Source organism: Pecten maximus, chromosome 18 (genome assembly GCF_902652985.1).
Source record: "Pecten maximus chromosome 18, xPecMax1.1, whole genome shotgun sequence".
Classification (NCBI taxonomy): domain Eukaryota; kingdom Metazoa; phylum Mollusca; class Bivalvia; order Pectinida; family Pectinidae; genus Pecten; species Pecten maximus.
The window spans coordinates 16,280,236-16,299,938 of record NC_047032.1 but is presented as its reverse complement, the minus strand read 5'-3'; the positions used below and the strand labels follow the sequence as shown (position 1 = coordinate 16,299,938).

Here is a 19,703-nt window from a genome sequence, read left to right as displayed (position 1 = left end):
TTAAAACAATATTGTAGGCTAAGAAATCGCGCCAAGTCCCTGGGATATCTTTCGTATGAAAAGGGTTTCCACATCTAAAACAAATCTTAATCATGACGATAAAAATACACAAAAACTTTTTTTCACATAGGTCAACTTTATTTTACAAATACATACACTTAAATTTCAATCTTAACCTTTTTGCCGTTCTTTACGACGATGACCATACCGACACTGTCCGGAACATGAATGGTTAAAGAGTCGTTCGAGTTCACTAGCACTGCATTTTCAAACATATTTTCCTTAGATCCGTCGTCCGGGTTCTTTATCGCTGAGGAGTAACTAGGGGTAGCACCTGTACTTGAACTTGATTGTAAAGCAACAGAGTTTTCAATATTCTGGTTTTCTGTGTTTCTAACAGGGGGGTTCAGAGAGTTGCTGATATCCTTGAGCATAGGCGTGAGTTCGCGCTTGTATAGATTTACAGCAGAGCTGCGGTGCCAGGATCTTGAAGTTACAGCTTTATCATCAAACCCCTGGTTATAGAGTGTAGTACAACATGTGACACGTCCGCTATGATTGGAAATATTTCTACCAGTTGAATCAATACCGGCCTCATTGTAGAATTTTTTCATCATATTTCTCATGTCTTTCTCGGGAATATCTGCGGCACCAAATCGAGGATATTTGTATTTGTCAGACAATGGTAATGGTTTCTTGTAAAAGTTTCCTTTTCCAGGAATAAGGGACAGGTATAATGAGTACAATTTTACCAAACACCTAGGATTTTCTGGACTAGCAAAATGTTTTACCTTTTTTGGTGCTACTTTCCGGTGGTTCAGTCCCCCTTGAGTATTTTTGGTTACTCTGGATTCGTAAAGAATGTATTCCTGTCCGTTTTCACGATCCGTTTCAATTTTGAACTGTTCCGCTTCCAAGTTTTTGTGCTCCTCCATGCCTCTAAATCCGAATGCCTTGCAGTTGTAAAAAAATACTGCATTTGATAAACCTTCCGCCGTATTGAAATTAAACACTCCTGATTCCCAGAATGTATTCTACTCTCCAGGTAACACAGGATCCTTTGTTTTAACGTGTACACCAATTCCAAGAGAAGTAAGCTCTTTCATACGGGAATCCAGTGATTTTCTGAAGTTATCAAATGTAGCACTGTTACGCTGAAACAAATTTATTTCCGGACGATTCAATTCGTCTCGCAAATGTCTCTGAATTCCAGATCCAATTTGAACTAGAGTGTTGGGAGGGTACGGCGTTCCGTCTTTCCTCCTAATTTCGATAATAAATATGGACAGCCAGAAATCTAATGCTTTTGTATCGGTCATACTCAAATCCAAGGGAAGTGCGTACTGTTCATTATATGTTTCCGGCAACGTTTTCCGGTGAGCCACCCAGTCGTTCCATATCGAAACACACCATTTAGTATTTGATCTAGTTTTCTTTGGAATCCTGTCAATGTGTTTTTTAGCCACATCCTCCGACGATAACGCGGGCCCAAAGCGTTCGGAATTCCTCGATACTTGAGCATTATCAGTTCTAAATGCCGATAAAGCCTGTGTCGGAATAAAAGTTTCTAATTGTGTCAAACTGACAGTTTCACTTTCTGCTTTCAACACATCATCGAAATTGTCTTCAAAAATGTCCGCTACTGGTATTTCAACTGTTTCCCCTTTCTGAATTCTGTATTTGGTAGTATTGCGTAGCCGTCTAAATCGGTTAGTTGATTAAGAAAAATCATGAAGATTTTCCTTAATATCATCTAACCTTTACATAAAACACGCCGATACATGTGAAGAAAGATTAAAGCCTTTGTTAGTGTTTGTTTTTTGTTTGTTTGTTTTTGTTTGTTTTTTGTTTTGTTTTTGTGTGTGTGTATTTTTTTAAACATATTTCCAAGTACTGTTCACGCGATCTTTTTTTCTATATATTCTTACTTTATTTTAATCATCATTTCAATACACACATGTTAAATCGGCTGTGACCTTAGATTTCACCCTCAGGAAACGGACAGTTTCCCATAATACATGTATACCCATAACAAAGCGATACATGAGCATATATAATCATACATTCATTCAAACAGTAATAAATTATGAGGAGTTACATTTTGAATAGCTTAAGCGTATATAAAATACATTTAAATGGTATCTGAACAGGTGTTACATGATTACATAATATCTACATAGGAAGTATTTCCCTATGACTATACATGATATTAGAACTGTAACCACGCGTAAAAAATACTTTTAAAAGTTAACCCTTTGAACTAAATCTAAATCATCAACTCGATTCAGGTTATATCAAATAATATTCATCACTAATTTTGGATTCGAGGGATGTAGATTTCACAAAAGGGTATACGGTTCATTTTGATACAATTCACCTTGCCATATAGATCTTTGTAGTCAGTTGACAGTCAATCAAATCAATAAAATGTTTTATTATAGTGTCACATGTTAAAATATACACATATCAATTACAACTTTTCAAAATACATGCAGAATTGCACAGTTGACAGTTAATGACCTAAGTATGTGATTTTTTTTTCATTTCCATTTAAGAGCATCAAGTACATGTGTATATTATGAACCGTGTCTTTGTTCAAATGAATAAAAGCGTGACATGTATGTACAGGTTAGGGCAAACCTCGGGGACAAACGTTTACCAACAGCGTCTACGACTTGAAACATCAAAGGGTTCAAAAGATAAACAACACTTTTAGCAATTGAACAAAAAGTTTTTTTTGTGATTAAAACAGTTCAAACACATTAATAGGAAGCTCACTGAAGTTCGAAAAATAACTCTTCACTTCAGGACACATGGGAATAGGGGTTTACCAACTTGCCAAGTGAATATTCGTTCCAAACCGTCTTAAGATCAATGCTACAATAAAACCTACGAATGAAGGTCATAAGATATGAGGATGCACTATGTGACGTTTTTGGGTTCCTAATAAATATGTAAATAAGCTATGTAACATTTTTAGGACATTATTAGATATAGAAGTAGGCTTGGTAACATTTGTGGGCCCCTATCATATATGTTACTATGCTACAATGTATGTAACATTTTGGGTCCATATCAATTATGGAAATATGCTATGAAATATATCTGGGTCACCAGTAGATATAAAATGCCATAAAGTGACACTTTTGGGGTCCCGCCACTAACCAACAAATCCCCGAGCTTTGCAGGTTAACTAATGTGCCAAATCAAACATAAACAATCACAGTTGGCAGGTTATTTTTGAGTTGCTTTATTGAATTTTGGGACATTTTTTTCTTGAAATACTTGATAAGACGTTAATTGCTCGGCCACTGGTTCAAGTTTTTGACTTTTCTATCTAATGTTTTTAAACAGCGGATGCTTATTAAGAACACTTCCTTCAATATTAATTAAGTTTCATAATCAAAACTTTGAAGCTCTTATTTTCCAAAGGGGTCCTGATAAAATCTTTAAAAAAGAATACCACAATACGCTAGTAATTTTAAATTACCGTCCTGCAAAATGGTAGCCTACAACTAGAACACAGAATTGACTAGTAATAATAACAAATAAATTCATGAAAATGGAATTATTCAAATTGATCGTTTTAAATGATACAAAATCATATAAAACTAGCAATAACTTAGAAGTACATAGAAAAACAGACCTGGAGCTCCACAAGGGTATTCGTCTTCTGCTCCGTCGAGGCAAGGCATATCTACAAGCACGTCTGAACTCAAAGAAATAGATTATTTCGAAATAAGATCATGTCGTCAACCATTAACCGTTCGTATGGCCTTCATCAACCTGCATCTATCTAAACTTTAGTATAAGCTTTCAAGCTTGTTTCCATATCCTGTTTTTGTTTGTTGTTGTTACAAAAATGTTGTCATATACTCTATCAAAAGAAACGAAATAAAATTTACATCAAACCTTGTGTTGGTAATTTGGCCGCCACTATTCGACATTTGTCACGGAAGCCATGATGATGGGAAGAAACCCTCGAGTATTTAACCAACTGGGACAAGTAAACACTATAGATAGGGGAAACAGGGATGTTATACTAGAAAGGCGGGAGTCAATAATTAGGAAATAAAAATTATCACGTTTATCATACAGCTTTTATTTCCTTTATTGTCCTTGCCTGTTACATTTAAGTTCCGCTTATGTTTGAAGAGTCTGCGGTGACCTTTGTTACGGGTGCGTCTGATAAACATGGAATCCCATGAGGGAAAAAAAGCAAATACACATTATTGATTCACACGAAACACCGAGTTCAAACTGTCTGTAGTAACTATTCCCATACATCTGTGTGTATTTACAAATATTCGGTGGATATTTACTTTCGCACTATATTCAGTGAGAGTGCATATATAACGAAAACAAGTCACCCACTAATATTACCCACTGTACAGTATTCCAATTTATTTGAATCCTCAGTTTAAATCCATAAAGGTCGATACACTTTACACACAATTAGGGATTACAACATGGTGAACGTCTGATACATTTTAGCTCAATCTATATTAAGATTAGACTGGTAATTTCACTATCAATCATGTTGTTCTAACCTCGACCAATTACGTTGCATTCATTACTAACAACAGCTATGGACCTGGGTTCACTGTCGTTAGCCGTTACAACAAGGATATAATGTTCTACTTCCAAATGAGTCAGGCTTTTGTTTACAGCATGGTGAACATCTAATATATATTTAGGTTCATAAATGGATCGTTTAAATATGTACATTTACAGTACCTTTAAGCTAATCAAGTTCCTTCATATTGTGCGTGATAACATTCATTTAAGTTATCTTTAGTCTCTGATCTCTACCGTATGGTAGCTGGTTAGTGCCTTTTTCGCGGATGAAAATAAAAAAAATGAAAATCTAATATCCAATTTTCGCTTTTGTTTTCTTTTTTGTTTTGTTTTGTTTAGTTTTTCTTGAAAAGCGAAAAACTGCACATGAAAAAAGAATAGGATATTACATTTTTTTTCGCGTTTACAACCGAAAAAGCGCGAAATCGCAAAACAATGGCACTAATCAGCCACCATACCTATGGTGTTCCGAGAAGGTATTGATACAGGTAATGGAGATTAAGGTCAATAAAGCGCCAGTATCGTCACGTTCATATCAAGTACCTCGCCCTTTTAATACATTTCTCATCCTTTTGTTATCAGTTTACATACGCTAAACTTAGGTATTTTCTTAGACACATGAAAAGGATTATCAAAAGACTACCTTACTTTAACCCTGAGTGTCATAACTGGTAGTCTGCGGACATGATTTAAAAACTATGGTAACACCGCAACTACTCTTCTGTCTGGATAAGTTAATATGATCTACATCTGTTGATATGAACTTCCTTTGTATTTGATTACTTCAATGAACTCCGGTAATATTAAACGATAAGAGTATGATATTAGCGTCCTGACCCAAACCTAAAACTCTCGCCTTGTTGTCAGGTTTCTCATAAGTGATCCACGTTGCCTTATATCCATCACTGATCATGGTGATCTGTACTCCGGAACATTTTAGTGTTGGTTTAGTTTTTATTCTTGTTTTTATTCCTCAAGGTCAGGTAAGTAGTAATATATGTATATTTTTGCAACAGTAATGTAGTTTTCATTATTCTATATTTACTTCTCATATGATGTATGTTAGCTTTGTGATTTAATGTAATCTTAATCATCCTTAAACAATATTTAGCTAAAAGAAAAGGAATAATTAACTACATGTAATTATAACATTTCAATATTTTTTTTTATTATAGTTACATCTATGTTTTGTAAGTATTTTAAAAGAAACCGATTATGATATTCGTTTTAATTTTGTTTTTTTGTTTTGTTTTGTTTTTGTGTGTTTCTTTTGTTTTTGTTTGTTTTTAATGCTGTTTTTTTCTTAAATAAAAATCAATTTTGGACAAAAATTAAACTGTTACAGTATGTAGCGAAACGTTAACGTTTGTTTGATATATGAATATGTAAAAAGTGATAAGATCATACTATTATGATCCAATAGAGATATATTATTATGGGTTTTTTTTCTTTCTTTTTTTTTGTCACAAATAACTTCGGAAGGACATACAATGTAATTGAAAATAATTAAGTGAACACAAATGGATATAAGGTATTATCAATTATCATACATCAAGGCCCTGGTGTATCTTAAATTTAATAAAAAAAAAAATCCATATTCGATTAGTATCTAATTAGTATATAATTCTGTTTTAAAATAATACATTTTTTTAAAGAATTAGCCAAAAGTATAATGCCAATTCCAAACTGCCCTTGTTCTAATCGTAAAATGATTTTGTTTCATGTCGGTATTCCATGTTTGTTTAAATGAAAATATTTTGCCTGCAGGTACAAACTTCAGAAATACCGAAAGGTAGGTTGTGCCAAATAAATGTATATTCTGTAATGTTTTCGTAATTTTACAATAAGTATTACATTGTATCGAAGTCTACAATGCAACTGATATTCCCCTAACGAAAATACATATATAAGGGATTGCAAAAATTGCTATGGATGCTGTATTCGAACAAATATTCGCGAGTGGTATGTATTCGCGATGTTCGCTTGACATGCAAATCGCGAAAATCAATCGTCGCGAAAAAATTATGTGTTGCAAGTAATATATTGAATTTCACACATACTTTTTAAGCTAGGATTGTGTTTCCAACCATGGTCAATGTTACATATTGTATTCTTTTGTTTATATTTTACAAAAGAATGTAATAAAAAAATAAATTTGTATACAACATTGTTTTTCCAATATAATTTAAGCGAGTTAATTGTACAAAGGACCGACAAAGTATCGGCACCTTACAGCTGCTTCGTCACTCTAGGACTCGCAAGCGATGTTAGGGACGTCATATAGCTGTTTGGTCCTTCTAACTTGTCGGTGATATTAGGGACATCATACAGCTGTTTCGTCCGCCTAGGACTCCTCGTCAGTGATGTTAGGGACACCATACAGCTGTTTCGTCCGCCTAGGACTCCTCGTTAGTGATGTTAGGGACACCATACAGCTGTTTCGTCCGCCTAGGACTCCTCGTCAGTGATGTTAGGGACACCATACAGCTGTTTCCTCCACCTAGGACTCCTCGTCAGTGATGTTAAGGACACCATACAGCTGTTTCGTCCACCTAGGACTCCTCATCAGTGATGTTAGGGACATCATACAGCTGTTTCGTCCACCTAGGACTCCTCGTCAGTGATGTTAGGGACACCATACAGCTGTTTCGTCCACCTAGGACTCCTCGTCAGTGATGTTAGGGACACCATACAGCTGTTTCGTCCACCTAGGACTCCTCATCAGTGATGTTAGGGACACCATACAGCTGAGGAAGGCCTAAAAATTAAAATCGATGGAATATCTAGAAAGGAATGTGTTATAGCCCAATAATTTAGTAACTTGAATTTCAATATTGGTTTTGAATACTGGTATAAAGATTAGGATATCGCTAGAGACTATGTCAGCTGAAAAAAAAGTTCCATATAATATGTAATAATAACAATATTTTTTTTCTCAAAGCCTTTTTTTTTTTATAGAAAATGACAATGCCTCACCAATCGACCGCAGCAGGATGTCTGCAATGGACCTTATCGTTTACGCAAACACAGGTAAGTACTAAGTAAATGAGCTCATTATGATTTATACATTTTGTTTACGTCACTGGTAAAAGTAACTAAGTTAGGTAATTATAAACGTGTTTATTTTGAAAGATTTTAGTGTTAAAACATCTGTGTAAATTAATCGATGTAAAATTATGATATTATAAATCATAAAGTTGATTTCATATCACATTAAAAACGATACACATCAAATGTACATGATACAATTATTATAATTAACTATTGGTTTTCTAAATGATGTAAATATCAAATATGATTCATTCTGAACTATGCATATCAACGGACGATAAAACAAGCGGAAAGTCAAAATGACGATTAAAAATGAGTTATGTTATTGAATGCTTAATTTTATGTGTTCAAAGAAAATAAACCCATAATTTCATAATCTATATCAGTATTGTTAAAATATAGTTATGATATACACTTTAGAACACAGAACTGTATAAATCGGTTGTTACAAATATAGTCTTTCATTTACCTTCAGGTCATGACAGCCATCACCTGATAGAGGGGGATATCGTACCTAGCAGAGTAAGTCTCTTGCATTAGTATTGGATATCATGTAAAACCATTCTAAGCCGTCTTTTTAGGTGAAGCATTCAAATGATCACTGACATAATGCATTGGGATAGGGGAGGCAACTCTTTTCTATCCATTTTTAATTATTATTATTATTATCATTATTTTTTTTCATATAATTTCCCGTATATATTAGAAATGATAAAATAATAATTCAAACAGTTTTGATCTATTAGATAATCTAAGGTCATACATATATATATCAATGTGCTATCGTTCTTTGAATCATAGAGACATTTTGAAGAATATTTACCCAATGGATTGATTTAGTTCAAGGGCTAGGCAGTCCATATGCACAGCACATTGATAATCCAGCCATGCGGTTAAAAAGCGAATTTAAGCAAACAAATAACTAAAATCTCGATAGGAGGCCGCGGCTTATTTTCTTTTTTGGTAAGAAATCCCAGGCTTATTTTCGAAGCAGGTCTATTTTTAAGACCGTCCTATTTTCAAGTCATTTCTACGCGACTGTCTTACTTTCGCAACCATTCAGTGAAAAAAATCATTGATGAGTTATAACACTCGCCGTTACTTTTCATACATATCGGTAAACTGAAGGCAAGGAGACGAAGGAATCTAATATAATTGAATTTATCAATTTGAAAAATGCATTTTCTGCCTTTGCACATTTCATCTGTTCAGGTCTTATCCAATATAAAATATGTTACATATTTCAGAAAAGGAATGCTGTCCAAATTGATGCGTGGAAATGGAACGGACATCAAATTCCTTACACTATCGACGTTAACGGTTTCAGTTGAGTGTGGATATATATTTATCTTATCATGAACAAGTGTATCAAGAGGTTTATAGGTGTGAAATTTGATTTTCTTTTCCATAATCTAGACAGGTGTGTCTACTCTTTAGTTTCTTAAACTGCCATAATTCCACAAGAGTTGTATTTGTCAACGCACACCGCATATGTCACGAGTGTAATATAACCTGGAACGCTTTTCATTGGCTGTGTCAGTAAGAAATCCATAATATAGACAATGACGTGACGTCATGAATTGTGAATGACGCAGCAAAATATTAAGTTGTCTCCGCTTGATTTAGCCTGAATTATCAGAATAAAACTTGAACAAGGAGCCGCAAAGCTTGGCATTATCCCCCGCGCCCCGCAGTTGGTATGAAAGTTATTAAGGAAACAGTTATTTGGTATTTTTGATTAAGTTTCCATGGTGACAGAAAAAAATACCGAAAATGGAAGGTCCGCAATAGCAAAAGGCACAACTAGGGCACTAGTCTGATATATACAGAAAGTTTCAAGGAGCTGCGTTGAACGGTTTTGGAGTTATAGCCCGGAAACAGTAATTTGGTATTTTTGATTAAGTTTCCATGGTGACAGAAAAAATACCGAAAATGGAAGGTCCGCAATAGCAAAAGGCACAACTAGGGCACTAGTCTGATATATACAGAAAGTGTCAAGGAGCTGCATCGAACAGTTTTTGAGTTATAGCCCGGAAAGAAAAGAAAACAGTAATTTGGTATTTTTGAGTAAGTTTCCATGGTGACAGAATAAATACCGAAAATGGAAGGTCCGCAATAGCAAAAGGCACAACTAGGGCACTAGTCTGATATACAGAAAGTTTCAAGGAGCTGCGTTGAACGGTTATGGAGTTATAGCCCGGAAAAGAATCTCGGACGGACGGACGGACGGAGCCCAATTTAATATCCCCCGCAAACGCGTTTCGCGGGGGATAAAAAATAAATCTTCTCGGACTCGTTTCATTCAATCCCATAGGAACTTTAAAATTCTATATCGAACACATTAGCATATTAAAAGAATATGTTTTGGAATCTTCATACAAAAATATAGATTATGTTTGTTACATGTAGATTTAACATACCGGTACGAGAATATCATTTAGTTTAAGCTTTATTCAGTGGGTTGTATAAACTTCATGTTAACACCATTAGATATAGATTTAGCGATAAATACAGAATAATGATTATGTGTGTACAAGACTTTATGCCTTTCTGGACTCATCAATGGTGCTAAGTATATGTAAATCCATAAGGGAAGTCAGGAAAATATACTTAGTAAACAAATATCAAATGTCAAAATTTGTGAGAATTCAAACGTGGCATGCAGGATAACGTCTGTGTTATTTTAACCCTCAGGCATGTATGGACTGAAAGTGATTCGTGAGGCTATTGACCAGTTCAACAGAGACGTCTCCTGTATTAAATACGTACCGAGAAGCAAGGAACAGGATTACGTCAGGATTGTCCATGGATATGGGTATGTTTATTTCACTTACTCTCATATCATTATTATGTATGTATATAAATATATATACATATTATTTAAACAGGTGTGTTCATTTTATTTTTTATAATTGTTTATATTTGTTTCTCTCACTTTCGGATATGCCAATATTGCCATACTATGCTTGGAGAAGCATTTTTCTATGATTTATGGGTATTTCTTTGTGTTTGATAAGATACTGATAACACAAATGCATATTAGTGTGCACACATTTTCAACTTACAATAGATTGGCGCGATGTTGAGTTAGGGCATACAAAATGCTTGTCGCACAAAACATTATACATAAATTAAATTTAACGCAAAATTAACGTGAACTCGCAAGAATTAAAAGCAGCGAAAATGGATTCTTCATTTAATTTGACATTGTCGTTTGAGAACATATTGATGGATGGAAGGATGGTGGGTGGATGGGTGGATGGCTTGATTACAAATGTTTAATATATAATGAACAATCTCGTGTATTTGTAGATGTCATTCATCAATCGGCCGTGACGGAGGAAGACAGGATGTGACGCTGGGTGACAACTGTTACTATACAGGTGTCGTTGTGCATGAACTGACGCATGCGGTAGGATTCTTCCATGAGCAGAGTCGATATGACCGGGACAAGTATGTGGAAGTCCGATGGGAAAACATTGTGGACGGTAATATTACAAGCAACTCGAACAGCAATATCAATGTTCGTAATTTCGATCTCTGGTATATGTAACTCGTATACTCTGTTTCAGTCAAAGAACAATTACCAACAGTAAAAAAAATGTATAAAATATACGTGTTTACGTCTAACATATCCCGAAGGTTTTTGCAGTTAACGAGATTTGATTGTTTATCATTATCCGCAAATTATTTATAACCTGAGGCATTGGCATAAATGTACCATTCTGTGCCTCCACTTTTTGGAACATTGAAGAGATCTAAATAGCTATCCCCATTACACTTTGGATGCTTATCTTAATCGTTCTTTCCTATATTTTTAAAAAGTTTTTCCTGTGCACGATTTACTTGTCTCATCGACAACGTTCGCTCATGAAGTTAAATCCCAAAATACATGAGCATTGACATCGCCGTGAAAGCATCCTAAGTTACAATACGATAGAGAATAAGGTCATCACATATATTTCTTCGATAGCTTTTCGTATGTTGATAAATGTATACTATGAAATATTAGTTGTGGAAAGCTTTCGTGATCTTTTAAAACCATGAAAATAAATACCGTGTATACCATGTAATTATTTGATCGTCCTGTGCTTAAAACACTGAAACATGCTTTTTGTTTGTCTATATGTTCCATTGATGTTTTATCAATTAATGAAGTATGCTTTTCATTCATATAAACTTATATCTTGTTTAGGAAAAGATCGTGACTTTATTGCCGAGTCTCGTAACATACTAAACACTTTGGGTGCTCCATATGATTACGGAAGTGTTATGCACTATGGCGCCACCACCTTCTCAAAGAACGGTAACCCCACCCTGAAAGCTCTGTTCGATGATAAAGGGACGATGGGCCAACGGAATGGGTTCAGCGCAGTGGATATTTGGAAAATAAATAAACTTTATGGATGTAATACAGGTAGATACATTAAACAATCGTCTCTTTTAATTGCAAGACAAAGATCCCATGTTCCAAACTTACGTTTATCACCAAGACGTTCAAAGACTTTTTCTTAAATATCTAGGTTTCCTCCCGAATTCGGAACCACTTTACATCTCCATTCAGATAAAAAAGAATGTTCCACTTGGTATCAGTTCAGTTTTTTTTTCAATTTATTTGTCTGATACACATGTATTTCCCCGATATGATACGATTGACGCGGCGATATACTCAACGAAACGACAAAAAATATGCCAATCTGTAATACAAAATCAAAAGAACGAAGACAAAATATGAACAAAATATAAATGTGCCGCATAGACCATTAAAACGTACAATGCCAAGATGAGACCAGGAGTTCGGGAATGGTAAGCGTCGTCTGTTTGATCTAATAACTAACCATGCAAATCTTGGTCGAATTCTGGTTAAGCCAAATTCTTAAAATGAGAACTAGAGTGAAGACAAACACATAGCTGGCTATGAACTACTATGTCAATAAAATACTCGCAAGTGTTCACCTGTTTGTGGTACATTGTATAGCATTGTATCACAATTGTAAAAAGAATGTTTTTAAATATTTTACAGAGAATGCCCCAAAACCTTTGTGGATGCTTCAAGATACAACTACAATTGCAAAACCGACGACAGAAAGACCAACAACCACCGATAAAGCAACAACAGATGCCACTCCTACTACAACACAGAATTCGCCAACAACAGCTACGTCGTCAGTCTCCTTGACAACGAGAATCATTGCAGCGATCATCTCATCGAGTGCGACGCCCACCGCTGCTCAAATTAAGCCCTGTACATACGATCTATCTTGTATGAAAATTTGCTTTAATTACGTTCATATATGATAACAATAAGTCTTATAAGCAATATGATGTCACCCTAAACCTTATATATCATAATTTGAAAATCGTGTAATTTACGTTGAGGTAGAAATCGTGTCACTAACGTGCAATCCTTTGCCAAATGCAAAAACATAACAAAAATAAAACAAAACAAAAGAAACAAAAACACACACAAAAAAACACAAAAAAACAGACAAACAAAAGAGAAAAAAACACACAAAAAATAAATAGAATGTAAAAGTAAAGCAGTCAAGACAATAAAGTAAAGGAATTCTATACATTGTTCTATCACAAAATGTTTTGTTGGAAGTAAATTCGAATAGGCAAGATATGTTGAAATTTGGAACTAGAAAGAAAATTCAGTTTTATCGATTAAATAATGGAGTGCAGTGTCATTTATAAATTATTATATTTACTGAGCATTTACGTTCCTACACATGTGGTATTATTGGGCCAACATTCGAAAATGACTTGAAGAAGGGCAAAAATCATTGATTACTATTTCAAATAATTATCATTAAAAAGTGATTTTGGGTTAAGGGTTTTCAGATGGATGTATTAGCTCGTGTCAATTCTGCGACTCCTTACATATCTCTTTTGATAAACATTCTCTAGAACTTTTAAGATAAAAGATGCAATGCGAGTCTACAGCAGTTCTAAGTGACAAAATATATTTTTTTACGCGAACCAATACATCGTTGATTCTTTGCTTTAGAAAATTTTCCTGGAATATTGTTTGAGGAAAGTTGAGCAGTCAAACTATTTAACTATTTTTCTACATTTTACGAGATAGAACTGTAAATCTATTTCTCGTATATGGGATATGATGCAGGGAAATTGAATGCTCTACCAGGTGTTGAATTGTTCTTCCTCGTCCAATCTGTCTAGCGATTTTACACATTTGGCTGAAAGCGACATCATGAATTAAAATGATATCTTTGTTGGTTAACTATATAAAACACTACCCCTAAAGGAGGCAATTCAGTCGACCTGAAGAAATCAGGTAAAAGTCTGAAAGCAAAATTTGTAACAGAAACGATTATAATCGTAACATGAATTATCTCAATCACAATCGCCTTCGTCTTCAATGCGGTTCAACTTGAATGTCGTTTAGTTGCATCACGCATTAACTCAGATACAGCGATCTCAAACACCGACAGATCTCAAATTAGTGCTTAATGAATCGGAGATCTGCTGAAAAGACTACTTTCTTAAATTAAGATCATATTTAACATAATATAAGGAAGTGACCAGTATTGTGTTTTGGGTTTTCAGTGACTCCAGGACTTAGTGGCCCTCCATCTACATTTGATGTTGTTGTGTTCCAAAACTCTTTGCGGATTTATTGGACCAAACCTTGCACAGAACACGCAGTCACGGTATAACATTGCAAGCCAATGGTAACCCTCAAAACGATACATAACAAAAAAGATTTTGCTTAAAATATTTCGGATATTATTCCATAATCAAATCAGGTTAAAACGATAGAAGAAGTGACTGTTTACTTCCGTTACATGGATAAACCTGCAGAAATGATATAAACATTGTACTAAATGTTCCAACTTTACTGTAGATACAATCGCACATTCTTGACCAATTCCGTAAAAACCTGATTGCGAACCTTGACGAAATTTGACGTTGATGTTGTGATTGGCATAATTAATATCAGTAGAAGAGGATGACTTGTTATACTATTGTTTTATGGAATCGTTTTAAAAGTGGAAACCAACGTTAGTTTTGAAAACATGTAACGTTAATAAGTGGTGCAATCATCGTCTGATTTTGCTTTTTGTTTTTTATTGTTTTTTTTTCGAGAAAAATGTATATTCGTGAAAAACAAAGATACCTTAAATATCATGTTAATAGAGGAAAGTATGGTCCTTTTCATAATCCTAGTGGGGAAAAAAAATCTTTTTTTCTTTTAGAAACCTTTATTTGATCCGCGAAAATTTGAAACATCGAAAAGGCAAGATTTATATAAGATTTGTTTGTTCTTCGACAGGCCTTCATTCTCACATACTGGCAGGCTGCAGGGAGGAGAATAAAAGTAAAGATCGACCCGACAAAACTAACATATTATATATCTACTCTCTATCATCCCGGCCGGAAGTTACACGTTACCATAGCAACGCAAACAGCAGCAGGGGAAGGACCAACTTCTGACGTTATCAGCACATATTCAGGTAGGTTATGTCTTGGAACGTAAATGATACCACCTAAGGATACTTAAGAACTTTCGACGTTACGATGAGGCTATATATTAGTGTATTGATGTCGGAGATTTATACTTCAAAAGATATTTATTTCGAAATGTCAAACATACATGTTGACGTTGATGGACGTACAAATTTGGTATCAAAATCCACTCTCGATACACTCAATTAATCCAATTTGATCAAAATACAGATAACGTAGTACATGTATAATGATGATCTTTATTTCAATCAGATCTACACTTCTCAGATTTTCAGACAGAAACATGTTCTCACCAAATCATAAAATCCAATTTCATTTAATAACTACTAACATAACGCTTTTATAATTCATCATTAGTGTATTTTGGTTATTGAAAGGTCAACCTTCTATAAATCCTAAAGGCCCCATATTTACACAGAAGGAAGTATGTTTTGAAGAATGCATTCTTATTGCCGTAACTTTAAAAATGAATCTTTTAACAATTTGACCCTTCGGATGATTTCAACGAGTTTTGTGTTTTTTTATGGGTTTAATTTACTAATTTCAATATGTTGCCACAGTTTACGTCACGTTTCTTCAGACCTTACGATTCGTTCCATATGCTAGTCCGTCAAAATAATGTGGCATGCATATAAAGCTTGATGACATAAACTTCGTATGATCATTACTTAACATCAAATATACCAAGTGGTTTCACTGTCAACACCGTAGTTGTTATTTTCAGAATAAGACGTAACACTAGACCTAGATTTGTATGGCGTGTCGTCGATGAAGCAGAAGATAGTTAATTTTCCCCGAACACTTGGTCTTATTCTCCTTGTGCTATTTCAAGAGTCTCAATTCAAATTTAATCGAAATTTGCCCTCGTTTTGTTTATTTTGAGTTAGAATAAAAGTTTTTTATGGTCTGTTTTCAGCTTGTGGATACGAAATCAGCCTCAAAGAGAACGGAACCTTTGACAAAATCCATTCTCCGTACTTTAGTCAAGGTTATTACGAGCCGGACGTCGCATGCCGGTGGACAATCAATGTCCCAATAGGACAACGGCTTAAGGTCGAGTTTCTGTCACTTGACCTCATTACTAACGACAGATGTGACGGCGATTTTGTCACGATTAACGACGTCATGTTTTGCAATACTGTCCCAAATAACGGCTATATTCTCAGTGATGATTCGACCAATCAGATCACGTTTTACTCCCAGGCTGGACCGTCAAAGAAACAAGGCGGCTTCAAGATTTTTGTCAGTGTTGACGGTGAGATATCGTATAGCATGAGTTTCATTGAATCAGACATAGAGGCACAATGTCAAACTATTTGTCTTTCAAATATTCTAGCGAATATTTTTCCTGATATGTTAGATATATCAAAACAAACAATATATTTCTTTAAATAATAATTTATATTTAACATAAACAACCTTATTGCGTATTTGTCAAAAATGATGATAATAATAAAAATTGCTCATAAAGAAAACATGATTTATTTGATATGAAAAATGTTTGCATTTTGTTCGAAAGACAATTTGACAAAAGGTACAAATTTATTAAAGTGGATTGATGTCTAAAGGTCGGAAGGGTTATTCATAAAAACTGCATCACGGATTAGAGAGGATTTTTTTTATATATAGAATAGGGATTTTGCAAAAGACATGAAAAAAAAACAAGAAAATAGCTTCAATATAAATTGAGAGTCAAAAACTGAATAAATATGCATCGTACAGCTGTGTTTAGGACTCGGACTTGGAGACAATAAAATATAACCTGGATGAAGATGAGCAGTTTAAGAATTTCATATCATTCAAAAAGTAACTGTATATGGTAATAATAAGTAATAGTTGGCCATTGTTATGCTCAGTTGGGAATAAAAAAAAACCCATATAAACACGGTAAGTGATCCGGTGTAGTATATCAAAGAGGATGACATAATTTTCAGCTATAAAGTTGTCTTTAACAGTTGGCACGAACACATGCACTCTTTTGTTTTAGGCAAAAGGCCAAGAAATGTCACAACTGTGTCTTTGCCTGGGATTATACAATTATTCTGGGAGACTCCGGAGGGGAAACAAGGAAAGCCCTATGGATACGATCTTAAGTATCGCCTCATTCCGGAGCATCACGTGTCTGAAATTCGGCTAGATTCTCATAGGAACCACTTTCCTATCACAACCGGGACTCATTATGGACGAGAGTACGAAATAAACGTAGCAACCATCGATATTATAAATGGAATCGAGACAAAAGGTGCCGACTACAAGACGAATATTCGAGCAGGTAAATCAAAATCGTAAAAACTCGGCAAAGTCCGTCAAGGATCGAAAACATTCCTCTGTATGAAAACCGTCGGTACTTTCCGTAAACGAGAAAGTAGTATTCCGTTTATGCAATCAGTAAATCAATCATGACTTTCTGTCATATTTTTCGGAAACACGTGTTTTTCCGAAGTTATGATTGAAAGACCAGAGTAATTTTCGTGTTCCGGGAAACGCCGACGGTTGCCGATTGCATGTAACATGTGCATGTCATTTTTCATATCCCTCTTAAAATTGCAACTGCACCATAACATATATACTCGGTTAACACTGAAATTGATTGGTATTTCAGTTATCATTTAAAACAGTTATTGACAATTTGTATGTACATAGCACGTCACACTTAACCTGGAATAGACCAAATTTTGACCGCTTGACGTCCTGTGTAATATCATGAGAACTGTGCATATCTGCAGTTATCTTTTGAATGTTTACGATAAAGGCATATATTGACGAGTATTTATTATCTTATATAGGGTCATTGTTGCCTCTACATCCACATCAGTATATTTTGAAATACACGTTTAATGTGGTAAATACAAAATAACCTCATGTATACTCAATAAGGTCTTTCAAGTGTGTTTTTTTCAGAAAGCTTTTTTTCCCTTTAGAGTCAAACTCTTAAGTAGATAAAACGTTATCTTTGATACAATATGCAATACTAAATTCGTGTTTTCTTTGCTGTCTTTTTCACTTTGTCAATTCCGAGAATTACACTTAACCCCGTCCACCTTGTTCTGTATTTAAGCTTGTGGCAGAAACATCACTGTCAACAGACCTGGAATTCTGAGAAGTCCACACTTCCCCGAACAATATGAACCGGACACTATTTGTGAATGGAACCTCGTTATCGAAGACGGATACGAATTGACATTGACCTTCAACGAACTTGCCTTGCAGACGACCCCCGGATGTATTCTCGACTACGTCGACATCACAGGAATAGGAAAACATTGTACGATGTCTGACCTTTACAATGCCCCTCTTGTGACAAGGTCAAAGGTCACTAAGGTCAGATTTGTTTCAGATGAAGAAACTGAGCTGAAAGGATTTGAATTGCAATACGCTCGGGTAAGTGACGTTGATATTTCCAATACGTTTAGAATGACAATGATGTTTATCAGGACGTTTTCGAAGACAGTATCTGTTTCAATATTCACAAATATTCGTTAAATATGAGAAATATTTGTTCTCAAAGTCATAGAGTTCAAACGTTTTCATGATATCTGACTATGCTATTATCTATTGCCCTATTGTCCAACACAATTCCTTTTAATCCCATTTCAGATTTTAATTCCGCATCGCTAACGGGAAAACTACAAAAGCTGGAAAGAAAAATCCGGATACCAAATCATGCCGACCCGAACGCTAAGTCGTGTATAAAATAACATGATCACTTTACACCAAAATAAAGCAATGACCAATTGATCTGTATAGCACAACAATGATTTTTTCTTCAAATTTGTTTACAATAACATTATCAAAAATATGAAAACATGTAGCTGTATGGCGCGGCAAAGACGACTAATGGTAAGTTTATGAAACATTGACGTTTCAATCAGGAGTTTGCTAGCTTTATAATTTTCAAGCAACCTAAATTTTGGTCACGGTATTTGATTTTAAAATTAGTAAGTACACGTTTTACACAGGGTTTCTCACCAGAAAATCAAGGAATGTGAGTTGTCAAACGTTAAAATGTATACATAAGACAACCTATGCACTCATCAAATATATCATGGCAAAATCGAAGGTTCCCAACTACATATTGGATTGATGTCCGGCAACAAACTGACCAACCGCTACGCTGATGAAGTTCTTTTCAGATAACAAAGGAGCGATAAAGTTCAAAGCCAGGCAATTTAACGATATGGCGACCTTGAGATAAACGTGATCAATCTAGTCTTCTTGTTTAATCTACAAGATGACGACATATTACATGAGTGCAGAGTATCGAGGATGTCAAAACATAGAATCTTGCAAAAGTTGCTCACTCAAAATGGCCTAGCCTTCAAACTACAATGCCTTACTGCTCTTCCACGAGAACACTTCCTGGAGCAAGGTCTGAGGAAGAACAGTAATACAGAAACTCGAAAGCTAGAGTATTCTCAGTGAGCAAGGTTTGTTAGAATTATATTCATTTCACCTTTAAGCGATGTTTATTATTTTTCAAAGCACATACTTCACACTACAGGAAACGATAACACTTATCATCTATATCCTCAAACATGTTGTGTATATACATTTCATTGTATCGACATTGTTATCATTGCTTT

At 34.8% G+C, this 19,703-nt stretch overlaps 1 protein-coding gene across 3 annotated transcripts; it reads left to right on the top strand.

Annotated features, from left to right (window-relative positions):
• The first annotated feature begins 5,397 nt into the window (after nt 1-5,397).
• On the top strand, nt 5,398-18,858 carry LOC117316458 (blastula protease 10-like). 3 transcript variants are annotated; one of them, XM_033871046.1, is made up of 15 exons: nt 5,398-5,561; nt 6,346-6,370; nt 7,537-7,608; nt 8,105-8,151; nt 8,877-8,955; nt 10,324-10,444; nt 10,942-11,117; nt 11,825-12,046; nt 12,653-12,874; nt 14,200-14,303; nt 14,927-15,107; nt 16,037-16,375; nt 17,108-17,392; nt 18,179-18,501; nt 18,718-18,858. In XM_033871046.1, the coding sequence occupies exons 1-15, from the start codon at nt 5,490-5,492 to the stop codon at nt 18,736-18,738; spliced, it is 2,289 nt and encodes a 762-aa protein (XP_033726937.1). In that variant the 5' UTR covers nt 5,398-5,489; the 3' UTR covers nt 18,739-18,858. The 3 variants fall into 3 exon arrangements, with proteins under 3 accessions (XP_033726937.1, XP_033726936.1, XP_033726938.1); XM_033871045.1 differs by having other exon boundaries at nt 12,653-12,892; XM_033871047.1 differs by lacking the exon at nt 6,346-6,370 and having other exon boundaries at nt 5,465-5,561; nt 12,653-12,892.
• Nucleotides 18,859-19,703: the final 845 nt, after the last annotated feature.